This window comes from Melanotaenia boesemani, chromosome 9 (genome assembly GCF_017639745.1).
Source record: "Melanotaenia boesemani isolate fMelBoe1 chromosome 9, fMelBoe1.pri, whole genome shotgun sequence".
Taxonomy (NCBI): domain Eukaryota; kingdom Metazoa; phylum Chordata; class Actinopteri; order Atheriniformes; family Melanotaeniidae; genus Melanotaenia; species Melanotaenia boesemani.
Window position 1 is genome coordinate 19,898,842 of NC_055690.1, and position 23,974 is coordinate 19,922,815.

The 23,974-nt window shown below is 39.1% G+C and overlaps 1 protein-coding gene across 1 annotated transcript; it reads left to right on the forward strand.

The window, feature by feature from the left end:
- Window positions 1–327: 327 nt before the first annotated feature.
- On the forward strand, window positions 328–6,464 carry rhoub (ras homolog family member Ub). Its single transcript, XM_041994687.1, has 3 exons — window positions 328–726; window positions 2,558–2,616; window positions 4,436–6,464. The coding sequence occupies exons 1-3, from the start codon at window positions 510–512 to the stop codon at window positions 4,889–4,891; spliced, it is 732 nt and encodes a 243-aa protein (XP_041850621.1). The 5' UTR covers window positions 328–509; the 3' UTR covers window positions 4,892–6,464.
- The last annotated feature ends 17,510 nt before the right edge of the window (window positions 6,465–23,974 follow it).

Genomic DNA, 23,974 nt, shown 5'->3' on the forward strand with positions numbered 1-23,974 from the left:
TTGCACCAGGTCAAACACACTGACCTCACCACTGTGAGGGTCATTGTGTAGCTTAATTTAGAATATAGAAGACATGGACAGACATAGTAAAATTGACTATTGAATTTAGAAAACAAACCAAAAAATGTCAATCTGCTGTCCTGTTGTTCTTGCAGTGCACTATAAGAATTTTTCCAGATCTTTAAGAACATTTTTGATCCAGAGCCATAGACTTCACTCCGTCCGTTCAACCCTTAGCTGTTGGGAAGTGTAGTGGGTGGGACTAGTTAAATTAGGAGGAACATAAAGCGCCTGTGACCCACCCTCACGTTCAAATCTGCAGAGTGTAGGACTGCTTTGGGATGGTTATCTGCCGACCTGGATTTGACAGCGCGCTGGACGAGGTTTTATGCACGAGTCCCGCGCACGATCATAATCGCTTGGCAAACTTATATAGACAGAAACCTGTTCTCATGGTGGGCCCTTCCTTTATCTGCCGATGAGACCGCGATAAAGCGCTTGATTATTGAATGTCACCTCCAGTCACAATGGACTACGGACGGACCATGGCCCCTCCGGTGCCACCGCACAAACCCAAACCTGCCCGACCAGGGCAGCCACAGGAACGGCTGTTGAAGTGCGTCCTGCTCGGCGACGGTGCGGTCGGGAAAACCAGCCTGGTGGTCAGCTACACAACGAATGGATACCCAACCAAATACGTCCCTACCGCATTTGATGACTTTTCGGGTAAGCAGAAATCAATATGTTGGTATATTATAGATTTTCACTCAAATTAGTGGTTGAATAAATGCGGCCACAACATTAAGGGCGCCCGCGTTCATTAAAATTGTAGTTTGGGATTAAAGTGTGATGAATAAGCTTAACTAAACTTTAACAGCATTTTTTTAAAAAACGTTCCTTGGACTAAGAGTATTAATTTCCCTCTTAGAACTAAATCAGTCTCTAATTTAATTGCCAGGTGGTGACACGAATTCTTACTGAACTCCTCTTTACCTTTACATGCATGAGTGCACAAATTTTCCACACCCCACCCAAATTCTCACATTTCCCCTCCATTATTCCACTGCATGATAGATGGGTTTGTGTTTCCTGCTATCTTCCTTACATCTGAAGTAATGTGCATGAGGTATCCTCCCTGTTGTAGCAAGGTTTCCATTTGGCAATGTTCCCATTTTCCAGACTGGATGACTAACCCATTTAGGTTCTGTTTGTGCAAGGGAACATTTGTTTTAAACTTATCAGTACTGCCATGGAATAAACAGACCTGTGAACTTTATTGATTCATGATCACATCTCCAAACTGTTCCTGTTCAGTTGTCCTTCAGAAATGCTGTAGGCTTTGAGATATCTACATCAAACTGTCTGCAGGATGCAAACAAATTTTCCTGCTAAATAGCCTTTTTTTTCTCATTAATCTTAGCAAAATCTCTGGCAACATCACATAGATGAGCAGTAAAACTAACAATTGTGACAAATCCCATAGAAACCCTGACAACATACACTGCCTTTAGACAAGTTCTAGCTCAAACCGCCTTACAGAACAGAAAGCTTCTCCGGTTCAGAGGTTTTGAATTGCACAACTCTGCCTATTGTTGTCAGCCTTGACCCACGAACCCTGTCTTCTATACTGGAATGGGCACATCTGTTGCAATGGCTCTAAGGCAGAGATTGTCTTTCACCCTGAACTGACAGAGAGCGATTGTGCAGTTGGGGCCCTTAATAGTGATGTCATTTCTGAGTGCCTGGAATCAGGCTGTTCCCCTTGAAGGCCGACTTCTGAGCAGTTACGCAATGCCACAGGTGGCAGAGATGCAGTGAAGGGAAAGACAAGGGTTAGTTTTGCTCCAGAAAATCAAAGGAGTATCATATGTCAGGTATTAGGCAATGATTACCTAAGCATGGCTCTCCCTCATTTTCGTTCCTTTATCTCATCCTCCTCTTTCTCCTCACTTCTGTCAAAGTGTGGGGTGCTGTGATAGCTGTCTAACTGCATGAATTGTTCCAGCAAGCTCTTTGATCAGGTGGCATGACCAACCGCACACTCCAGGCATATCGTAAACGTTTCCATGTGCCTGCTGCTTTGCGTTGTGTTCAGTCTTTTGAAAAGAATAAATGGTTCTCTAATGAAACTGGCTGTAAGATGACTCATCCACTTTTCCAATCTGGAAATGAGGCCTATTGAAAGGGAGTTACTGGATAAACAAAATCTGCTTTGTTTTTTAACCCCCCCCCCCCCTTCAAACTCTTATTTGACTACTTCAGAGAGGCCTTTGCCAAAAAAACAGCACAGAACAAAGCTCACTGAGTGGTCCGAGCGACAGTAAAGCATTATGGTCTCAACGGTAACTGGCAGAGTGGGTGGGCGAGACAGGACTTGGTGAATGAGCAAAGCAGAGCGTGGGGGGTGAGGGGGGGTGTGCTTTGCGTTTTCAACTGGCAAGCCTTTGTTTATTGCAGAGAATATTGTGGCGTGTCAGGTGGGGGCTTATATACAGTCTCAAAGTCATGTTGACAGCTGTGACTTATGTGCTCCGTCTATCTGTTGCTGTGTCTACAGCTGTGGTCCAGGTGGACGGGAGCCCAGTAAGACTACAGCTGTGTGACACTGCGGGACAGGTGAGTAGTTCACACACATACACACAGCACTTATTACTATTTTGCACCCTATCTGGATCCCAATGTAACATTACTTTTAAATGCCCTATTTAGTCAGTTGATCTGCTGGTTAAAGGGTTCACCACATTGGTCCAGAAGAAAAACAAAAACACATTTCAGAAGTATTGTTATTTAAACCACCATTAACAAGCTACAAAGTCATTTAATAGAATGCATTTTTAATCTCTCAAGTCCTTCACAAATAAAACATAGCAAAAACAAAAACAACTACTTCTGTTTAAACTTTGCAGTGTTATAAGTGTTTGCTCTTAAATAAAAATCTTCAAAGATTAAACATTTGCTCTTTTGGTGAATTACTGCCCTTTATGACCTAAATAGAAAAAAGTGGATAAAAAAAACACTGGGCATGTGTCACACAAACAATGACATCATATAAAATGTGCTGAACAAACTGGCTTTCAAAGACAAAGCATAAAAACGTAACATCTGGTCTAAAAGCATATGTTGCTTCCAGTCTTATAGGACTAAGCCTGAATTAAGCATAAGGATTTGCCTTTTCCAGCCTTTCACGCATGAGGATTTGCTGCTTTTCTATGCTTTATATTTTTTTTCTTATTACTGTAAATTATACATGCTTATATGTGGCTGCTGATCCGATAAAAGAAGCCATCTGCAGGGAGCATCTTCAGTACTTTGAGTTTCATTTAAACCATTCTCTTCTCTTTAGAAGTTGAAACTATTTTAATTCTTATTCGTAAAAGACAGGCTGTCCTTGTCTTCAGTACACTGCACAGATACAGAGTCTGGCAGGTAATTTTGCTAACTTGCATTTGAAATCACCAGGTTGTGAAACACTGTTTCTATTTCTCTGGGGCATAGGTGGTGGTTTCATAATCCAGCTCAGTGCTGCAGCTCCCTGCCCTGAGAGCAGCATATTTGAAATTCACAAAAGCTGTGAAGGCGCTGCCACTTCTACACGGAACCCTAAACACGTGTAAAACCTCCCGCCATGCTGCAAACTGAACACAGTGTTAAAACCGCACACACGATGACAAGCTTGGGCAAATGCAGTACGATAAAAGTTGCCAAACATTTAACTGATGCAATTTTCTACGTAAGGAACTTGTGCCAGAAACGGGTCAGGATGTGCCAACAAAGCAGAGATGAGGGAGTGGAGCCAGAGGGATGATAACAGCTGAGGCTGAAGCTGATAAACAAAGTTGTTCCTCACTAATAGATGTTGATATGTTTTCATATTCTACAGATGGATCACCAGATTGCAAAGCTTGTGTGTTTTATGTCCACTGCTTTTTTATCTAGAACTACAAATCAACAGCTGAACTGTTTCTGTAGATTCCAGCTGTGTTGTGAGATTAGAAGGAGTCAGTTTTATACAAGTGGCTTGGTCAGAAAAGGATGTGTGCTGGAAAAGAGAGGGTTAAATACAACAAAGGAGAGGTTTGTGTCAGGTTTCTACCAACCTTAATCTGTGTACTCAGTGATGTGGGAGGGCCTTGTCAGTCAAAGCTTTGTGGCTCCAGTGTGTTAATTTAAGAGATTTACTGCAGATAATATAAACGAATGGGCAGGATGTGCCTGTACTGTGTGTTGGTTTAATATAAACAGAGGGTTTGTTATTGAATGCATATTGGTACAATTCTCTTTCCTGTGCTGAGCTTGAGTCCATCTGTGTGTGGTCAGTCTTAGTGATAACTGATAGGGAGTAATTCTTAAGTAAGGTAAGGCTTTGTGTGACTGATTCCACTAATATTAGATGTTGCTCAGTGTCTTTTTTTTCCCCTCTCTCTTTCTGCATCAGGATGAGTTCGACAAACTCCGCCACTTCTGCTATAGTCGCACTGATGCCTTGCTACTATGCTTCAGCGTGGTCAGTCCTGCCTCCTTTCAAAACGTCTGGGAGAAGTGGGTCCCCGAAATCCGCCGCCGCTGCCCTCTGACACCTGTACTCCTCGTGGGCACGCAGTGCGACCTTCGGCAGGACGTCAAAGTGCTGATTGAGCTGGCGAGGCGGAGGGAGAGACCGGTGCTGGAGGAAGATGCCAGAACGCTGGCAGAGAAGATCGGGGCCGTTATGTACGTTGAGTGCTCGGCGCTGACACAAAAGAATCTGAAGGAGGTGTTTGACGCAGCCATTTCTGTGGGGTTACGGCACTCTGATAGGAGAGCACGGCGGGAAAGGAAAGTCCGCAGCACGGCCGATAAGATGAAAATGCTGTCCAAGTCCTGGTGGAAAAAGTATGTGTGCGTGCAGTAGAAAGAAAGGAGAAAAACCTCCTTTAACTGGTTGAAAATTGGAACTGCTGACTGATTTGGAGGGACTGAGTTGGATGTAAGGACTTCTTTTTACATTCACAGAGGACCTCAGATGAGCTTGTCTGAATGACTTTAATTCACTGGAGCAACAGGTCAGCAGAGGCAGAGTGAGCTTGCCTGAGCTGAGGGGGGGGTGGTTTCAGCTTGACCAGAAAAGACCCCATGTTGACATCGAAAGAACAGAGAGCACAGGGCTGTAACCACTGTCTGCTTCTAAAGATTACTGTGACAAGCATTCAACCAAAAAAATTATGACATCAAAGAAATATTCTGGCACATGGACAACATAACATGCTGGACCAGAGGAAATATGAGCTGACTCGGAGGGAAGATGTTAAAGTGGTGATGTTACGTACTAAAAGTGTACTCCTTTTTGTCTGGTTCCCTTAAATGAAAAGTATAATATTATATGTTCTACACTGTCATTTAGACCTCATGACAGTCATATATCTATTTTATTTTCACAAAACATGAAGTTAATGCAAATTGCTTAGCTTAAAACCCCAAATCAAAGATGCAATTATTCGGCTGTTAAAGCTAATCCTGCACCTTGTTAGATAAATCAGAGGCATCTCCAAGTTCTTTAACAAATGTATATTCATTTTTTTTCTAGGTTACAATCAGATGTATATGAGTAATCTTTTTTTCTAAAATGAGTGACATCTTGAGGCATTACATTTCTTTTTGACCACATAGGACACAGACCCCTAATCTCCTCACTGACACAAACCTACTATAGTAGATTGATGTAGCTGAAGATTAAAAGATCAAATTCTTACTCATTCGGATGATCAAACCAACTTGTCCTGAGTAACACTGTAGGCTAACAGTTGTTCACTTTGACTGAACAGCTCATCTGACAAGTTACAGCCTGGTTGTTTTCTTTTTTTAATTATTACTGTAAAAATGCTGCCGCAATATGTAGGTTGCACCATTTTAAATTGCACTTATCACACACAGTCCTAAGACATCACCAGCCAAGCAGTGTCCTCTGAACCAAAGGTGGAAGTCTTTTAAACTGGATGCAAAAGTAGGTACTACAGGGTCTTTTCATGTCATTCCTGTGAGGGCCTTAAACAGATAATTATCCATCTTTGTTGGTCAGTGTATTGGAGCGCTCTCCTCTTTTGAAATTATAGAGTAAATGAGGCGAAATCACCAAAGAGACAGATTCAGTGTTTTTTTGCTTCTTATTTTTCAGAAGCCTGTTGTTCCTCTCTGTCTATTTAACTGTTTCATCGGGGCCAACAGCTGATTTTGAATCAATAGCAATACAGAGCAGATATATGAGACAACATATGTCCTTATATATGTTACATCGTAATCACTTATGATGTTTGTAATGTCATCGGGATAAATCTATGTTTACATATATAAGTGACTTTCACTGGATGTTCTGTCCACCTCTGAATGGTACAGTATGATTTATTTCCCCCCCGTTTGTGTCTGACTCGTATATGTAAGAAGTTTGTTGAGCTGATGGGTGGAACAAAATAAAATGTGAAATATTTAAACTTTTTTTCTGTTGATTCTTTAATGGGGATTTCTTACAGGTTAGTGGGAAGGGAGGGGGATGTTCCTGAAGGATGAATTGACTTTTACACTGTCTCAAAGGTAGTTCACCTCTCACTGGGGTACATTTCCATGGCAACTTGCCCTGTAAACATAACCAGTTGAAGGGCAGGTTGTGCTTGGGATCAACACATATGAAAGCACAGCCTACTAACCAGTCAATTCTCTTGAAAAATGGGCTAAATGAAATTAAAGAGAGATTAAAGAGAGAATTAAATTCTCTTTTCATATGGATTTTCTTGGCATCAATCTCTGAGAGATATCTAATTGGAGGGAAATGCTAATCTGAAGCAAAGATGAACTGATTTTGTAAGATTTTCAAGAATGATCTAAATCAATTTGCTTATATTCTAGCACTGCTTTCAGGCTATCTTCATCCATTTCTGTCACATTACCACTGATTTGTTTTCTAAGGCATGTCAAATAATAACTCTAATTAAAACAAACTTACAACCTAGAATGCACAGTGGTGTGGTGGTTAGCACTGTCCCCTCAGAGCAAGAAGGTTCCTAGTACATATCTCAGGTGGGACCTCTCTATGTGGAGTTTCCATGCCCTCCTCGTGCCTGCATGGGTTTTGACTGGGAACTCTCCCTTCCCCGCTTCAAAAAGTGTAAACATGCAAAATAGTTGTTCCTGTGTTAGTACCAACAGGGAAGTTTCACTGAACAGTGATGTTAAGATGTGGTTGTGAAAGGTGCTGTAGAACTTTGACTAAAACATGTCACATTTTATTAAGACGTCTTGAAATTGTGCCTCCTTTTGAGACATATTATTCCTCCATTTACATAAGTTGAGAAGTATTTCTGAACAATGGCCACTGTGATTTGGGATAGTGAACACTATGAAGGAACAGAACAGCTTTTGAACTTACCACAAAGTGAGCTGTGAGCACATGCAACATTTTTCTAAAACGGTCTAAAACTCTACATTTTGACAAAGTTGTGAAAGAGTATATACTATATTTCAAAGATATAGTCACAGAGGTTTTGTTGGCAGCAAGACTTCTAACTATGCAGGATCAGATGATTATAGTTCCCTAAAATAGTCTTTTTCTCCTATTCATAGCTATGTGTCTACACCACAGTTCACAACAATGGGCAGAGAATGACAGTTAACTCTTGTACTTGTATAGAAGCACTAATGATAGGCTAGACAGTGAAAAGAGAGTTTGTGTTGTCTGGCAGGCTGCAGATGAGTATGTGTTCCAGCCAGTGGATGAAACTAAGGCAGCAGCGGTGCCAGTTGGTTTAATTATGATAGTCAGGATGGCTCCACTTTACACTGATATTTTAACTGGAAAAACCCCATTGTTGTGTCTTAGCAAAGCTGCCATCTTGAGAAATGTCCCGTGATTTACCATTGTGGCTTGTGTGATTGTCTGTAATGCCTACCTGTCTGCTAGAAGAACAGATCATTGTCTAGAAGAAATTAAACTAACAAACAGGAAACGTGCCAGGGGCAACATATAGTTGCACCTTTTTGCAAAAGTATTAATTCCAATAAAGAAAATATACTAGACCATTTCTCTGCCAAAACAATATTATTTTAAAGCATATTTCTTCATACATTTTATTACAAGTGTTGGGTTCATGTGGTGGTGGTGGTGGAATGGGGAGGCAAAAAAAGTTTGGGAACCACTGAATTAAACTAACCTTTATGCCTCAGTAGCTCTTACTGAGGCATCATGATCAGTTCATGGAGCTGCTCGCCTTGCTTGTGACGCTACAGCTCTGGTACCTGTCATAGTCTGAAGAGGATAACTATAACTCCTAATGGGATTAGCATCATATTCATGGATAGAAATACTGAGGTCAGGAGGAGCCTAAATTGCTTAAGCATAAACACATTTATCTCTAGTTTTATATTAGGAAATAGTGATGCATTCTCCACAGACAAATCTCCAGCCTCCTGGCAATATTGTCAAATACTTAGTTGTCACAAAACAAAGTGCAGGTGGGCATAAATTGTCCATTTTTTTGTAACATGCAATGTGGGATTTGCAACATATTATGTAGCTGATAATGTGAAAGGGTTTCTTCAAAGCTACTAAGCCATGAGTTGTTTTTTTTTTTTGTTGTTGTTGTTTTTTTGTTTGTTTTTTTTTTTTGGTCTTGCATAGTAAGTTTGGTGCAGTTTGGTAAAGGAACATAATGGCCTGCGTTAAAAAGGGTATTTCATTTCAACAATGCATTAGAATATTATTTTCCTTGATTAGTGAAGTCCCATTTGTTAGAGAAAATCAAAAACTAATGGACATGTGAACCAAAATCCTTCTGAAAAACATTGCTTTGAAAGTAGAGCTTGTAGAAAATGCAGAAAAATACATAAATGGAGAATTTGTCAGCATCTGGTGAAACATCAAACTTCTTCAGCTATAAAAAAAAAGTGGTAGTTGAACTTTCCAATCCTATAAACACATTCTTACATAACTCTTACAATCATTTAGGTAACAAGTGAACTCTGACTCGACATGAAAGAGCAGCTCTGTAATCAGTTGTGATGCCTTAAACTTAATGAAGGATTTTTCTGGTACCCCTCAGATAATTACCAGCCTAATGACTTGAGCTCAGCCCTTGGGGTGGGATTGCTGACGAACATTAACCATTTTAATCGGGCCTGTGGGTTGGAAAACCATCCAACCAGTGGACTGTGGTTCACTTTGTACATTGTCTTAAGGATTAAGTGTTAAGCTCTTGTAATGCGATGCAATATGTCTGGGGCCCTGATTAAAAGATGTTCATGCATCGATTGGGTACAGCTCATTATTCTTGATAGAAATCTACTTGCAAACTATGTTTAAAACATCAGTCTCGCCAATTATGATACAGGTTTTCTGAAGAATGATAGTAGTGCAAAGGGTTCAGTATGCATGACATGCGGTTGTTTGATGTCTGAAATCTAAGCCAAAAAACAGCCTGTTGAATGAAGAGGTCTTTGTGGTGCTGGAAAGTTACATTAAGTAAGTTGGCGCAATGTTACATTTTTCTTAAAACTGTAACATAGAATATGTCAGACAGCCTCTTATTTAACTTTTTGTATCTCAACAGCAGCCATCAAAGCTGCTCTAATTTATATTTTGTTTTAATAATGGCTTTAGCAGATCAAACCGTCTGCCATATTTCTATCTGTGAATAATTATTATCAGATTCTGCAGTTGACATGAGATCTGGTCAGGTCATGTTTGTAAATGAGACCTGGTTCTCAAACATTTTTTTACCTGGTTAAATTAAGGTTAAATAAATAAAAGATCTGTTGAACAGTTTGGCATCTTTCAGACCAGACCTGTGCTTGACTGGTGACCTGTCCAGAGTCTATCCTGCCAGCTGGCATAAACTGCCTGAATTGGATAAAGTGGAGAATGGATGGATCTTTTGGGCCACTTAGGGGCTTATAACTGTACGGTGTACTCTCATTGCTATTACCACCACCTTCCAAGAGTATGCATTAAAACTGCCAACCCTTTCCTTTATTTATTTATTTTTTTTACCAGAGGAGTGGAGAATCAAGTAAAAAGGCCTTTAAAATATTTTCATCTATTTATCTATAAAAGTTAGAACACCTTGGGGGGAAAAAAGTAGATACATTTATGAAAAAAATTATGAATTTCGTGTTTTATTTTTGCGGACTAAAGTCACTAAATTGCTGTGAGCTAACACTGAGGTTGCAGTGGTGGCCTGTCTGGCATGTTACAGTATGACATTGCAGGCAGGATTATGTTTTAATAAGCTTATACAAACACCCCCCACAGCGCAGTCTCATTATGGGAAGTTAATTGAGTCACTCGGCCTGGGGTCAGTGGGGCCTCTTTGAACAACTCTGTGTTTTGCTATGAAGAGGCCCATCTCTGCCTCCAGAACATCTGTCCTGTTGTCTAGAACATGTGTCTTCCTCTCAGGCAAACATCTTGAATGTCCACAATCACATGTGCACATATAGATGTATACATTGGAGCTTCAGCTATAGCCTCTAGGTCACAGTCTCATAATATAAACAGATGGCTTGCAGTTCAACCAAATTCTGTTTTAGTTTGCCATTTGGCTGCATGCCAGAGCTCTTTATAATATCTTCTCTTTTTGCATGTCTTGCTTGTATATTGTTTTACTCCAATTCTTAATTTTAACCACACTAGCAGTGTGAAATGCCACATTGAAATATGTATTCAGCAGTTGGGTTGGATTGTCATTAGATGGAAAAATCTGCTGACTCATTACATCCCCTCATTTCCTTTTACCCATGATTTCTATAAAAACTGGCATTTTATTCATATTAAAATGAATATTTAAAAAAGAAACAAAGGTCCCAAAAGATAGATCAGGTTTGTATGATGTCCCTAATGCCATTGATATTTTAATCCCATTTAGTTATGTAAAGTGAGTACCATAACAAATCCATCCAGGTGTGTCTTTCAATCAGAAATTCTTCAGTGAATCCATTAAAATATTGCTCTCCAGCCATCTTCTTTGTGGCAGATTTAAATGTGGCTAATTTACTGTGTTTTGAATGTCATGTATTAAAAGGGCTAATTTGCTGCCTCACAGCTTGCTGCTGCATTCTCAGACACACACCTGCATGTGTGCAGATGTCACGTGCAGCCTTTACAATGCATTGGTTGTTTAAGAGGCAATATAAAGGACGTGGTGTAATTTCACTCTGTTTATGGTTGGGAAGACAGCTGAAAAGATAATTAACCACTTTCGGAAAGAATGAGATGACAGAAGTGACTCCATATCTGTTTCTCATCTGCAGCTCTGCTACACAATAAAAACTCCTCCCCAATGAGGAGTGCAGTTAATAAATTACATGAGTTATGTCAGAACTTCACATATGTCACTAAGCCTCAGAGGTAAACATTTTGGATTTATGTTCTCTTTAGTTGAGACACTAACCAGATGCTGCTTTCTTCTTGATAAAAGAAACATCTGCTATTTGTTGAGTGTCTCAAGTTGCCTGCACTGTACTTAGTTTCGGCCCTTAGTGCCAAATGGTATTGAGGGCATGAAAAGTAGTCCATCCCTTAGAAAGTAAGTGATATTGTTGGTGAAACTGGAGCACAGGTGTGCAAACTTTGGGGTCTAATTCAATAAGGTTTTGCTTTCCAAGAGGAGCTTTTTATTTATTTATTTTTTTTTCTTTTCTCAGTTGATCAAATTCCCTGTTTTAATCCATCTGAGCAGCTGATGTCACTCATAGTGGTTGTGATTGGCTCACAGCAGCAGCCCACTCCACTGATGTTTTCTGATTGGCCTCTGGAGACATTCATTGTTCTCTGTGCTCATGGGTGTAGTGACCTCATTCACTCCAGGATATATGTGAATATTTTCTTCTTTCTTCTTCCATGTTTCTTGCTTCTTTGCTGTTGTTGTTTATCACATTATCCTGCGCTTCTTCCTTCTTTCTGTTGATTCTATCACTTGCTTATCAGCTTATTTTCCAGGCGTTCCCTCTTTCTCTGCTTGATTGCTGACAGCCTGCAGTGCTTTGATCTCTCGTGCGGGACAGATAAGGGTAAAGGTTGTGTGTCATTTTGTGTATCTTAATCCATATACACACATTTATTACCCATTTTCCGTGTCCTTGATGTTGTATCACCCTTTAAGATGGTTTAGCTTGCAAATCCAATACCCTTCAGTTTTTACTGATTTACAAAACAAAGACAAACAAAGAACAAAGACACCCCAGATAACATATGCATACTTCATATTGGCTAAACATGCTGACTTGGCATTTCAAAACATTCTTATAGACTTGGCATTATCAACAAATTTCTATTTTATTTATGAAGTAAACAAATGCCAAAGACTTAGTCCACGGGGTCAACGCTCACTGATAATGTCTGAGATGGAAGGTGATTATTTACCTGCCCCTGTGACTCATTAGTGGTTTGACCAGCCCAACAGCATTGTTGGACCAAAGTGATCTTTGTTCCAGAACAAACATTGGTCCACACATGCAGTACTGACTGAACTTGTGGTCATAAAATTTGAAGCCTCAGGATGAAACGGACTCTTCAAGGAAAAAGGACCAAAAAAAAAAAAAAAAAATTAAAACCTCAGCATTTGACATTCAAAAATATTCACGGTTCTCAGATGTTTGCTGAACCTGTCTACCAAAGGTTTCACATACAAAATCTTTTGAATTTGTGCAACATTTTAAAGCAAATCCAGTCCCAAATTCCAAAACTAATTATCAGCCACCATTACTTTGATGTGTGCAAAACTTGGTTTCCATTACTTGTGTAAAGTAATTGGAAATTAATTTCAGGATAAAATGTAATAATGATGTGTCTCGGTTCTCTTTTTTTAACCACAATAGAGCCAGAACTGGTTCAGAGCCCATGCCAAATCACAAACCAGTCCTTTCTGTTTCAGGGAACAAAGAAAACACCTCTGGTCACAAAAACTGACTGTAGTGACACCTACACCTCCACAGTGGAAACTCTTTGCAGGCCTAGAAGGAAAAGCTGCAGTGGGATTACTGTGGCCAACAGCGCCATCTTAAATTTACACCACTTTTAACACAAATAATTTAGTCTTTATCATTTAAGTAATAAGGACTAAACCTTATTAGCACAACACTGAGACTATCTAAACATAAACAAACCAAGACTAGCGCTCCCTAGGAGCATGGCTTATAGCTCTCAGGCCTGTGAAAATAAAAAACAACCTGGTTCTTTGAATCAAACTGCAAATCACATTAGCTCGGAACCATGGTGGTCAAAAGTGTTTATTAGTCTTGTTAACCATGATAGCCAAGGCCTCCTGAGGACAAGTAAATGGTGTCTGTGCATCCACGTTGTTGTTTTGCTGGTGTTTTTCTGAGTCTGGTATGTTGTTTTTCATAATAAAGATTTGTATAGTTGATATGCTCAGTCCACTTGGTTACAAGTACTTGGGCAGCATGCTGTAGGCCACAGAGGTACCTGGTGGAGCCTTGCAAATGATGAATATGACCAATATACATCACAGCTGAGTGGCTGCAGCAGCCATGAAATGCCTTTACAAAGTAGCAAAGAAAACTTTGGGAAACATGGTTAAAATCAGAACATTATATCATACCTTTTCAAACCATGTAGTTAATATGAACTAAGGAAAGCTCTTCTTTAATCAAAATAATGCTAAATGTAATATGTTTGCTTAATTTTATTAACTTGAAAAGTCATTAAACTCTGTCTGGAAGTAACCCTAGCACAGATTTATTTACAGATCATTTTTCTTCTTTCAGTTTACCTCACACCCTCATTACTTCATCCCATCCTGGATCATCAAAGATATACAGTTTATTTCTTGTTAAAACTTTTCTGTGAGCCATCAGGATCTGAGGCTGGAAGCTGTTACATTGCAACGTCATTTGTTTGAAACTATTTAAAATGAGTCAGTGAATGAGCATATAAAAATGAGTGTGGTCTCAGTTCTTGGCACTTGATCAACACATATGCTCTTCTGCTCAGCCTAAAGAGATGCATTTTGACGGAAAGCAGAACCTCTCAGGGCCAGGGACACTCTGTTCCCGTTTCTTCTCTAACGTACTTACTGACACACATGAAATCTGGATCGGGACCCTTGGAGGCTTTAGTGTTGCAAGCTCGGACCAAGCCAGCTGTTGGCAGTCACTGGGCCAGTTATGTAAGCATGTCCCTCTCTCCCTGTGCAGCCCTGCTCGCTGCCTCATACCGTGCTGTGCCGAAAGCTCTTTATCAGTAACTCAGATAACACCTGCAGAAGTGCTCCACTTCTCTGTTACTGCACAGAAGAGCAATTTTACAGCTCACTGAGACACAGCAGGATCCAGCTTGTACATTTGACATACTTTTGCTACTTTTGTCTTTCACACATATTTCAAGTTCTTTGATTTGGACTCTTCCTACCCTATTTATCAACCTCATTCATGGCTAACTTCTTTGTTCCTCCCTCCCTCTTCCTCCCTTTTTCACCCCCAGTTTAATTCTCTCCAGTTGTTCTTTCTCCCACTTCTGAATAACAGCATTCATTTTTCCAAATGAAAAAGAACAATAATAGCTCATTCATCAGTCCTAAGCCAGCAAAATGCATTTGAACTCTCTCCTTTCTCTACCCTCCAAGTTGCTCTTATTTTCATATCTTATTTGTTCAGTTTCCACCTACAAGTGTCATTAAAAAAATCATAATTTTCTTTCTCATTTTAGCCCTTCTTTTTTTATTTTTTAAATGGCTCAGTAATTTTTTTCAATTATTGCTTCAATGCTATTCAAAATACTAACAGACACACACACACACACTTCTCAGTGTGCCTGATGTAATAGTCTTTTATTCCCGACAGTGAGCTCACACTAAGGCCATGTTTGTCCATTGAAGTCAAACATGGCTCTGCCCTCAGTGATTGATTGCTGAGTAATCCCACAGAACAAACACAACAAAAATAAATAGAATGACTGCTTAACCGTCTGCTGCAGTGCACAGCAGGTAAAGAGCCCCCAGAGACAGATCATGACTGACCAAAACAGCAGCAAGTCCAGCAATCACCTTCTTTTAACAGAGCATATAAATGCTTCCATTTTTAGTGTTTAATTGCGGAAGCCATTATTTGTTATCCACAAGACACAGTGGTCCTAACTAGAACTGAACTACCCGCTGTGACCCTACAACCTCAGTTCCCCTCAAGCTTTGAAACCTGAGAAAGCAGCCCTGACCTTTGACCTATAGCATTCACATCCACTGGCAAAAGAAAGCCTCTCCTGCTCCCCCTTCGGACAGGATGTGACCTAAAAGAGGAGCTCTGTAGGAGGGCCTTGACCCTAGACATTATCCAGACCAAGTGTCTGGACTCAACTCATTTCAAGCTAAAAAGCAGGACCTGACAGTGGGATCTAAGTTGTTTAGATAAATGCAAAAAAAAAAAAAAAAAAAAAAAAAAATCCTGTATTTTTTAAGTCTGGTACCTTTTGTTCATCTTGTTGGGACTAAATTATCAATATGTACAAAAATCTTTTAAATCAGTCTCATATTAAGTGAGAACACTTAATATACCAAACATTGTAAAATGTCTGCGATTCATCAATGCATTAGAGTAATAAAGTTCGTTTTTGTCACTGATCGGCTCAGATTATTGTGTTACTGGAAGTAAACACTTTAATTAGACACGTAGCGCAGCCATTTTGGAAACTGTGCTGACTCCATCCAGAGTACTTGGCAGCTGAGGTAATTATAGACATATTCTTATACACATTCCAGTTTGTTTACAAGTGTGAGGCTATTGATAGCTTGTCTGAAATTTCTAGGTTGCAAGAATAACAGTGAGACGAGCATTTTGTCCAGTTCTTTGTTTTTTTTTGTTTTGTTTTGTTTTGTTTTGTTTTTTTATTCTCTGAAGCTAAAAATAAGTATGTCCCCGAAACATTTTCTCTTCTAACAACAGCAGCGCAACAAACACTTGAGAACTTCTAATACATTTTGTCTTTTGGTTCAAACTGAGTAGTTTAGTAGTCTTGAAGCTATATTTTGTCAAAGTGGAACAATTTAAAAAGTTAATCAATGAATGCTTGTAGCAAAAGACATGATTGACAAAGATGGCTATAGAAAATTTCTGTTTATAATTGTTCTGTGTATTTTATGACATTTTGTTGACAATATTGGTCAGAATGAATTATAATAAGGATCCAGAATTTAAACAAATGTGGACCATGACCAACATGTTTCCTTCTTCACACTGGTGCCTCAAATAATTAGCTTATTTTTGTATCCAACAGCTACACACGTTAGCTACAGGAAAAACAAAAACACATGCTAGCCATTGTTTGATCAAGATGAAAACAAATCTTAATTATTTTTTCATACGTACTGTGCTGCCAGTTAGATTAAAGGTCAGGATATGTGCATTTTAGAAATATTTGTTACCCCATTTCCCATGTTTAGGTACAATAAAATGCACCTAAACATCTGTTGCAAGGACTGGGGCCAAAGCATGGCGCTCTACAGTACTCTCAAAATTTAAAACTGAAATGCTGAAAAAACATCCAACATCTCCAACAACCACACTGTAACTGGTGCTGAAGGTTTCTTATTTGCGGCGTTACAGCGTCAGGCAGCTGCATGCTCAAACAGGAGTCAGGGTTGATTCTAAAATTTCGGATGAGATGACATGTAGCAGACTTTGGGCACAAATCATTCTTTTGAAAAAATAGAAAAACTTAAACAATGACATTTACTGCTGCCTTAGAAGACAAAATTGTAAACCTTAAAATGTACCAAATGTTGAACTGAAGGGACCAAGAAAGATTTTGTTGTACATATAGTTTTTTTTTTTACTCTGTACCTAAACAGTGCAACCATTGCAAACAAGTAGATCTTGAGCCCTGCAACATCAGTAAAGTTCAATTAAATTGATCAGAATATAATATTATAGAATAATATATATATATATATATATATATACATATATATATATATATATATATAATAGAATTATATTTTATATTTTCATTTCATTACCATTACTCATTTTTGGACAAATGCTTTTTCTGTCGGATTTATTTGCTCATTTTCAGTCAGCAATTTATTGCCAAAACCTTCATTTTTTTTTCACCTGAACTCTACACTATAGGATAAAGAATATGCTCCTTTTTTTTCTATTTAATTTATTGCTTTGTTGTTAAGTGGTGTCATTTTTGTATGGCTAAATGAGTGATGTGAACTTTCAGTGCTGCACTAAAAGCAGTAATATTGAATCTTTGACAGGAGACAGCAGTTATGTTACAAGTTATGGATTACTCTTCACAAGTGAGTTTTAAGTTAAAGTCATGAAGTGCAAGCAGGGTACTGATGACTGGTTTGCATGTACAAAACCTGTACACACCAGCACTATAAAAAAAACTCTGAACAATTCTGATTTGTGGTCTCAGTTCTTTATCTTTTATGACATATGTGTATACTTAAGTCAGTATACCACTTTTGGTCTGGATATACTGCATGTCTTGGTGTGATACTTCCAACAAATTTTTATCCCTCTTTTTTTTTTAATTTAAGCCCTGTCTCGCACTCTTATATTATAGTTTTTCTTTCTTTTCAGAGTGCCCTTCCGCCCTGTCTTCACCCTTTCCCATCCTCCACTTGACATCATGGATGTATTCAGTCACTGCCAGTAAAGTTTATAAGAGCAAACTCTTTTTGTGATACCAATGTGAATCCACATCATCCATTTGCTTTTGTTTTTCTATTTAGCTAAGGCTTTTCTCAGAGTGCACCCCTGAAAGGTAGTCAAACCAAACCAGTCAATCCCAGCTTTCCCATTGAGTTCAGAAAGTAGCTTTGATGCTTTTGACTGAGGCGTTTTTGTCCAATTCCTTTTCATTTTGGACTGCTGATTCTTTTCTTTGTTTGTCTGCAGAGCGTCAGCCAACAAAACATCAGGAAGAGCTGAGTTGTTAAGAGCAGGGAGACCGTTTGGACACGTTTGGAAAGGGGTCATGGCGTCTGGTGTGTGTCAGCAGTAAAGCTGCTTTTGCCTCGATAAGATTGAGAACAAAAACCTGCAACAGGATTTCAGTGAGCCTAAATGCCTACAGTTTAGTAATATGCTGTTCTGGGAAATTGAAAATTTACACCTCAGTGGTCTAGTTTCAGTAGTTAATTTCTGAACATGTCTGTAGTCCAATATGAACTAAGGGCAAACTGTTACTTTAAAATCCTGAACTGTTGCTTTCCAAACAGTTCTTAAGTGATGCCATGGGGCTCAGTTATTTACGTTTTCAGAGCTGCAAACATTTAAATGACACTTTTATAATTTAGGAAAAGATTTCTGCATCACAGTTTGACAAGAGGAGTTAACTAAAAGACAACAAAAATTCATAAATCAAGGAAGGTCTTTTTAATTTTTTAAAAAAGATGATGTAATGAACCTGTCAGTGTATCAATATGCCTAAAATATGCAATGCTAGTGATATTGATATTAATATATTGATATATATTGATATATATTGATATATTGATATATTGATAGTGATATTGATAAAAACATTTTTTATGCATCAAACATATATACTATTATTACAGGTTTTTATTGTATAGACTAATTTTGCTGGTTCATAAAGGTTTCTGAACCATGTAAAGGGTATTTCTAATGTTAATCCTGTGAAAATAAAGAAGAATTATAGTAAAGTATAGTAAAGTAAAGTATTGGAGTATTGGCTCCAAGAACGGGTCAGCATTTCTGAATCTTATACTATTTGTTTCTTTGCATGTTAGAGTATTAACATTGTGGATTATTGTTTGTCAACTTTGTCATCTCATCTCATTAAATTACTGACCTGTTGGCCATTAATCTCATTAGTTCTGAGGTCTGTGTTTTTTAAACTGTATGTAGTTTTTCCCACCTGCAGTTGCACCAGTCACACCATTTGTGCTAGCATATATTTAAACCGGGACTTAGATTTCTAAAAAAAAAAAAAAAAAAAAAAAAAAAAAAAAAAAAAAAAAGGTCAACAACAATATTGACCTGTTTTCAGCTACTAAAGCATATTTTCAATTTAAATTGGATACAAATGCAAAATTTGTAAATCTCTTCACTCTCAATTTTGAAAACAGGATTGCAACACTGTTGAGGACCACTTAGTGACTAATGAATTCTGCCACCACTAGTTGATGAAGGGAGCTGACAGATGTTCATTGTCTCAGCCAAGGCTAAACAGATCATGTGGTTCATGGACACACACTGCCAACCATGGGAACCAAACTGCATGTGTATGTGTGCATATCTGTGTGTGATCTATATGAGACACTCGGCTGATGGGACTAAACCTCAGAGAGACAGGAAGAAAGTTACAGAAGGCCGGGAAAAAGGCAGACAGAGGGGAGACAGCAGAGACAGAAAGAGTGTGATGGGAGTAAATGAAAGGGTGAATGGAAAGCGGTGCCATTTTGCCAGGCTTTGGGAAAAGAATCATATGAAATCTTCAACCAAATTCAAGCAGAAGCTATATGTGTTGTTTTTAAGGTTTTTTGTAAAAATGTGCATTCTTTTAGGGGACAAAGTGATGCCTGCTGGGATTTGAGAGCGGGATGAAGACGTGGAGGGGTAGACAGAGAAACATAGAGATTGAATACCTCCTTGCAGCAGCCTCGTAATTGGTGTCATTACTGGGAAACTTCCTGGTGAATGCAGCCACTCTGACCTTGGCCTTTGAAATATAGGCCCATGGCGCTGTAGGCCGAAGGAGAACATGGAGGAACAACCACTTTCTCTGTCTACCAGTGTGTGCCACTATGTGTGCACACAAATTAGATGACATGATGTGTGTATTTGTGAGAGCCTCTGTGCTGTTATGTGTATGAGAAGAAACACAGGAGCATTTGTAGGAGCTATACTGATCCATCCAACATAAATCTGGTGCAGCAACAACATAAATTTCTACATTCTGCTTAATATGCATGGGGCTCAGTGGGTCTGAGCCGTGGATTAGACAGCCTGGAGCAACAGTTTGTGTCTGTTGTTCAGTTTCCCACACTCATTTATAATGACTGTTGACGTATTACTTTTTGCTTGGCCCCATCGTGGTAAAAGTCAACAAATGCACCTATTCCCCTTGAATTTGATTTCATTTAATCCTTCCAGTCTGTTTTTCATCTCAGCAGTTAGAACATAAGCAACATGCAAGGCAGTTTTAGAGTAGTTTATTTTATTTGTCTATTTCATACAGTCACACACACACACATAGTTGATACTTATAATTGGCCACATGAAGAGAAAGGATAATACCTGCAAGACAGCACAACTTAAACACAACTAAACCTTTTTCAACCATGCATGAATAATGGCTCTGCAGTAAAACATTCAAAACATTCTTCTGAATCAGAAAATATATAAATGTTTTTTGATGTTCACTGTCTTTTTCTTTGCTTCCTTATACTCTCTTCCTCTGAATTCCTTTCCAAAATCTTGCTCCCAATCCTCCATTGCCCACAATTATAGTAAAAATGAAGTGGTATGAGATGAGGTTTAACTGAGTCCATATCCCACACTACAGCTAACCCTATCATTTTTGTAGATAAGCTTATATACTTAGTTTTTCTCAGCCAAGGTCAAAGCTGACGTGGAGTTATACACAGTAATCCATGTGATAGTGAAGAGGTAAAGCAAAGGCATAAGAAAAAAGCTATTAAATATTACGTAGACCTGGCTAACTTAATGTAAAATACCTTCCCTGAGTTTCTTGCTCTTAAAAAAAACAAAACAAGGTTTGGATTAGCTCACAAGGCACTTATTTTACAATCAACTCTAGCAAGGATGAAAATGTTATGGTCTGTGTTTTGTACTGGGTTCAAGAAACTGCTGTTGATCTGTTCCACATTTAACCAGAGCCATTACCTTTCATTCAACTCAAATACGCTCTTGGTGCACTTAAATATATAAAAAATATCATTGAAAGGGTGGACAACAGTCACTAGTCAGCAGAAAGGTTCTTTGCTATATTCACATGCAGTAATTCACCAAAGCTATTACTTAGTAGAGGCTGGGTAATCTTTGCAAGAACTCTGAAGTGAATGATGAGTTGGGCTGGGTTCTCATGTCAGCCCCTCAGGACCATGTCTAGAATATTTCATGGTTTTTGTGTGTGTGAAAATAGCTATGCTAAATGAGTGCCGTGAAGCTCTTTTTCCATCTTATTACAAACATATACCCATTTGACAGTTTGTCTTAACAGTAGGTTTTACTTCTTTAGTATCTCCTCTGTCATCCACTGAGAACACACCTATTCTGTCTACTCCTTCTCTCTCATTAAGGAATCCTGCTACTCTGTATACCAGTTATGTGGCAGAAAATGAATGTTTGCCGTATGACTGCATATGTCAGCTGCTGCAGATGTCTCAGAGGGTGTATAGATGGACTCTTCCTAGATTGCAAATTAGTATTTGACTCCAAGCACACTGTGCAAACATGGCAAGTCAGCACCAACACATTTTTACAGTGCAGTATATCAGGTTCTATAGCAAACACACATAGAGTTAAAGTTAGGTTGACTGTGTTATTCATGGAAATCCTGGTGACTAAAGTGATGCCTAATATCTGTTTAGACAGTGGTGTCATCATGGCATCTGTCTGCTTTTCCATCTGGACATATATGAAAAACAAAGTGTCTTTATCATACCAGTCTAGCTCATCATCATTTATTTTAAATCCTGAACCCCATCAACCATCTGTTTTCACAGTTGAGATGAATACTCTCAAGAGACAAAAAGGGCTCTTCTACATGTTGTTTAAGGAAGATTGGTAGGATTCTTTGTTTTTTTTTTCTAAAAAATATTATATTCAGTGTTTTTGGATCTTTGAATGAGTGTTTTGTTTTATAAAATTTTGTGAGGACACAACTGGGAGTGTTTAGGAGTCAGCCAGTGGGAGTGAGGAGCATGTTGATGAATGACATAGAGTGTATCTGTGTCTCTGTCAAAGAGCCTTATTGATGAGATGTTGGAGCATATTTGCAGATAAACAAGAGGCGGCATTCTTTTAACACAAAATGCAACAGCATAGTGTATGTCTGCCCGTATGCATCACTCTGTCCTTCCATTGTCCCACACTATGTTATGTAACCCATCCCCCAAACTTCATTGTAAAACTGCTCTTGTACACACACTCTGTGAACAATAGACATACTGACATCAGTCCAGAGTCACAACCTTTGAAGACAAAAGCTGAAATGTCGTACTTACTGTACATGTTTTGTACTAGACTTCACCCTGCTTCTTTGATCTAATAACCCTAATCATGGCTGCAACAGGCTCAGCTGACTGGAGACTGAATAAGATGCTTTTAACACCCAGTGACATAAATATAGAAAGATAAACAGACCTGACAAGCTGCTGGTTGACGCTGCTGTGTTATATAAAGCCAGTGACCTATTTATGAATATGATGCAAATGCTGTCTCGACTTGTTACCTCAAATTAGATGTCCAACCACAGCAACTTCCAGCTTACTACAGTAGAAAATATAGAAAGAGGTCAGAGAAGCATAGTAACACTTAAGCAATTTCTACTCTGCCCATTTAAGGTGTGACTGATGAGCCTTTATTCTCATATTTTCTCTGAAGTAAGTATAATGCCTCTGAGCTGGTGATAGTGACAGTCAAATCAGCCAATGTGTGGACACTGCTGAGGTACATTTGAATTTGCAATAACGGTATATTCGAAAACACAAACTAACACTCAAGGGAAGGCTAGTAGTTTAAGGCCCATTTACGCTCCCTTAAGTACATAAATAGGGACGTCAATTTCCAACGTCATACGTTGCCGTCCTCATACTTCTTGCATATTATACGTTGCCATGGTTGTTAAGGCAATTCCTCCACTGGTGGGCAATGCTGAGTTCAGAGTTCACTCCTGTGATCCAGCATCAGTTTCAGACACCGGTTGGCGGCAGTCATGCGCCATGATAAAGTTGTTTCCAGCAAGTCAACACACCCTAAACACTCGTATAGCCTCTCTTTAAAAGCTTGTGCAGTTTCAACATTTGTTGTCCTCATCTTCGTTCTTCTGCTTTTTTTTTTCTTCCTGTTCCTCTTATTCTTCTCTGGTTTGCTTCTTTCACTGGTCGCACCTAAAATTGGCTCAGCACTGCAATTTAGGTGGTATTGCTCAATCTTTTGCATCAAGCGACAGATAGCTAAGCGCCCTGAAAAATTATGCGTGTAAGCGATGCAGGAGATGGACGAAACTGTCTGTCTGTGTATCCGTCTTTGGAATCAAGCATAAATGAGCCTTTAATTCCACGCATCCTTTGCATTGCCATGGTTATGTGGTCAATTCATCCACTAGTGAGCAGTGTTGCATTCAGCGTTCACTTCTGTGTTCTGACGTCAGTTTCGGGAACCAATTGGTGGCGGTAATGCTTCACCATAAAGTTGTTTGCAACCACCCAACACAGCCACGCAGCCTTTCTTCAAAAGCTCCCACCATATAATTTTCCTTGTTATCGTCTTCTTCTTATTCTTCTTATTCCTGTTCCTTTTCTCCTTGTCAAACTTGCTCCTTTCACTGGTTGCATGTCAGCTATACTGCTCAACAATGACCCAGCGGTTTCTGGTGGTGTTGTTCTGTCTTCTGCGTCAAGCAACGGGTAGCTAAACTCCCTGAAAATGAACTAAATTACTCACATAACCAGAGCAGGAGATGGATGAAACTGACCGTCTGTCTTTGTATCCATCTTCTGCGTTGAGCATAAATGGGCCTTTAGTGTAAGCTCTGTGTGCAAAGGGCTTTTGTGTGTGTGTGCCTATGAACTGATGGAAAATGGGCAGGATGGCATGAGTGTTGCTTTATGACCTGTTGACTGACAGAAGCCCTGAGGCTGCAGACAGACAGGATGACATAACTGGGGGATGTAGTAAATGATGGGCATAACTTCAGGCAAGACATCCTGAGCTTGGGGGTGGAAAAGTGGTTTGTTCAAAATAAGGAGACAGAGGAGGATAGAAGGGGAGGGGG

Bases quoted from the DNA above. Each gene is read 5' to 3' on its own strand.
- rhoub (XM_041994687.1), top strand. From the start codon at position 510: ATGTCACCTCCAGTCACAATGGACTACGGACGGACCATGGCCCCTCCG. The intron at 727-2,557 runs GTAAGCAGAAAT...CTGTGTCTACAG, and splicing joins CGCATTTGATGACTTTTCGG to CTGTGGTCCAGGTGGACGGG. The intron at 2,617-4,435 runs GTGAGTAGTTCA...TTTCTGCATCAG, and splicing joins TGTGTGACACTGCGGGACAG to GATGAGTTCGACAAACTCCG.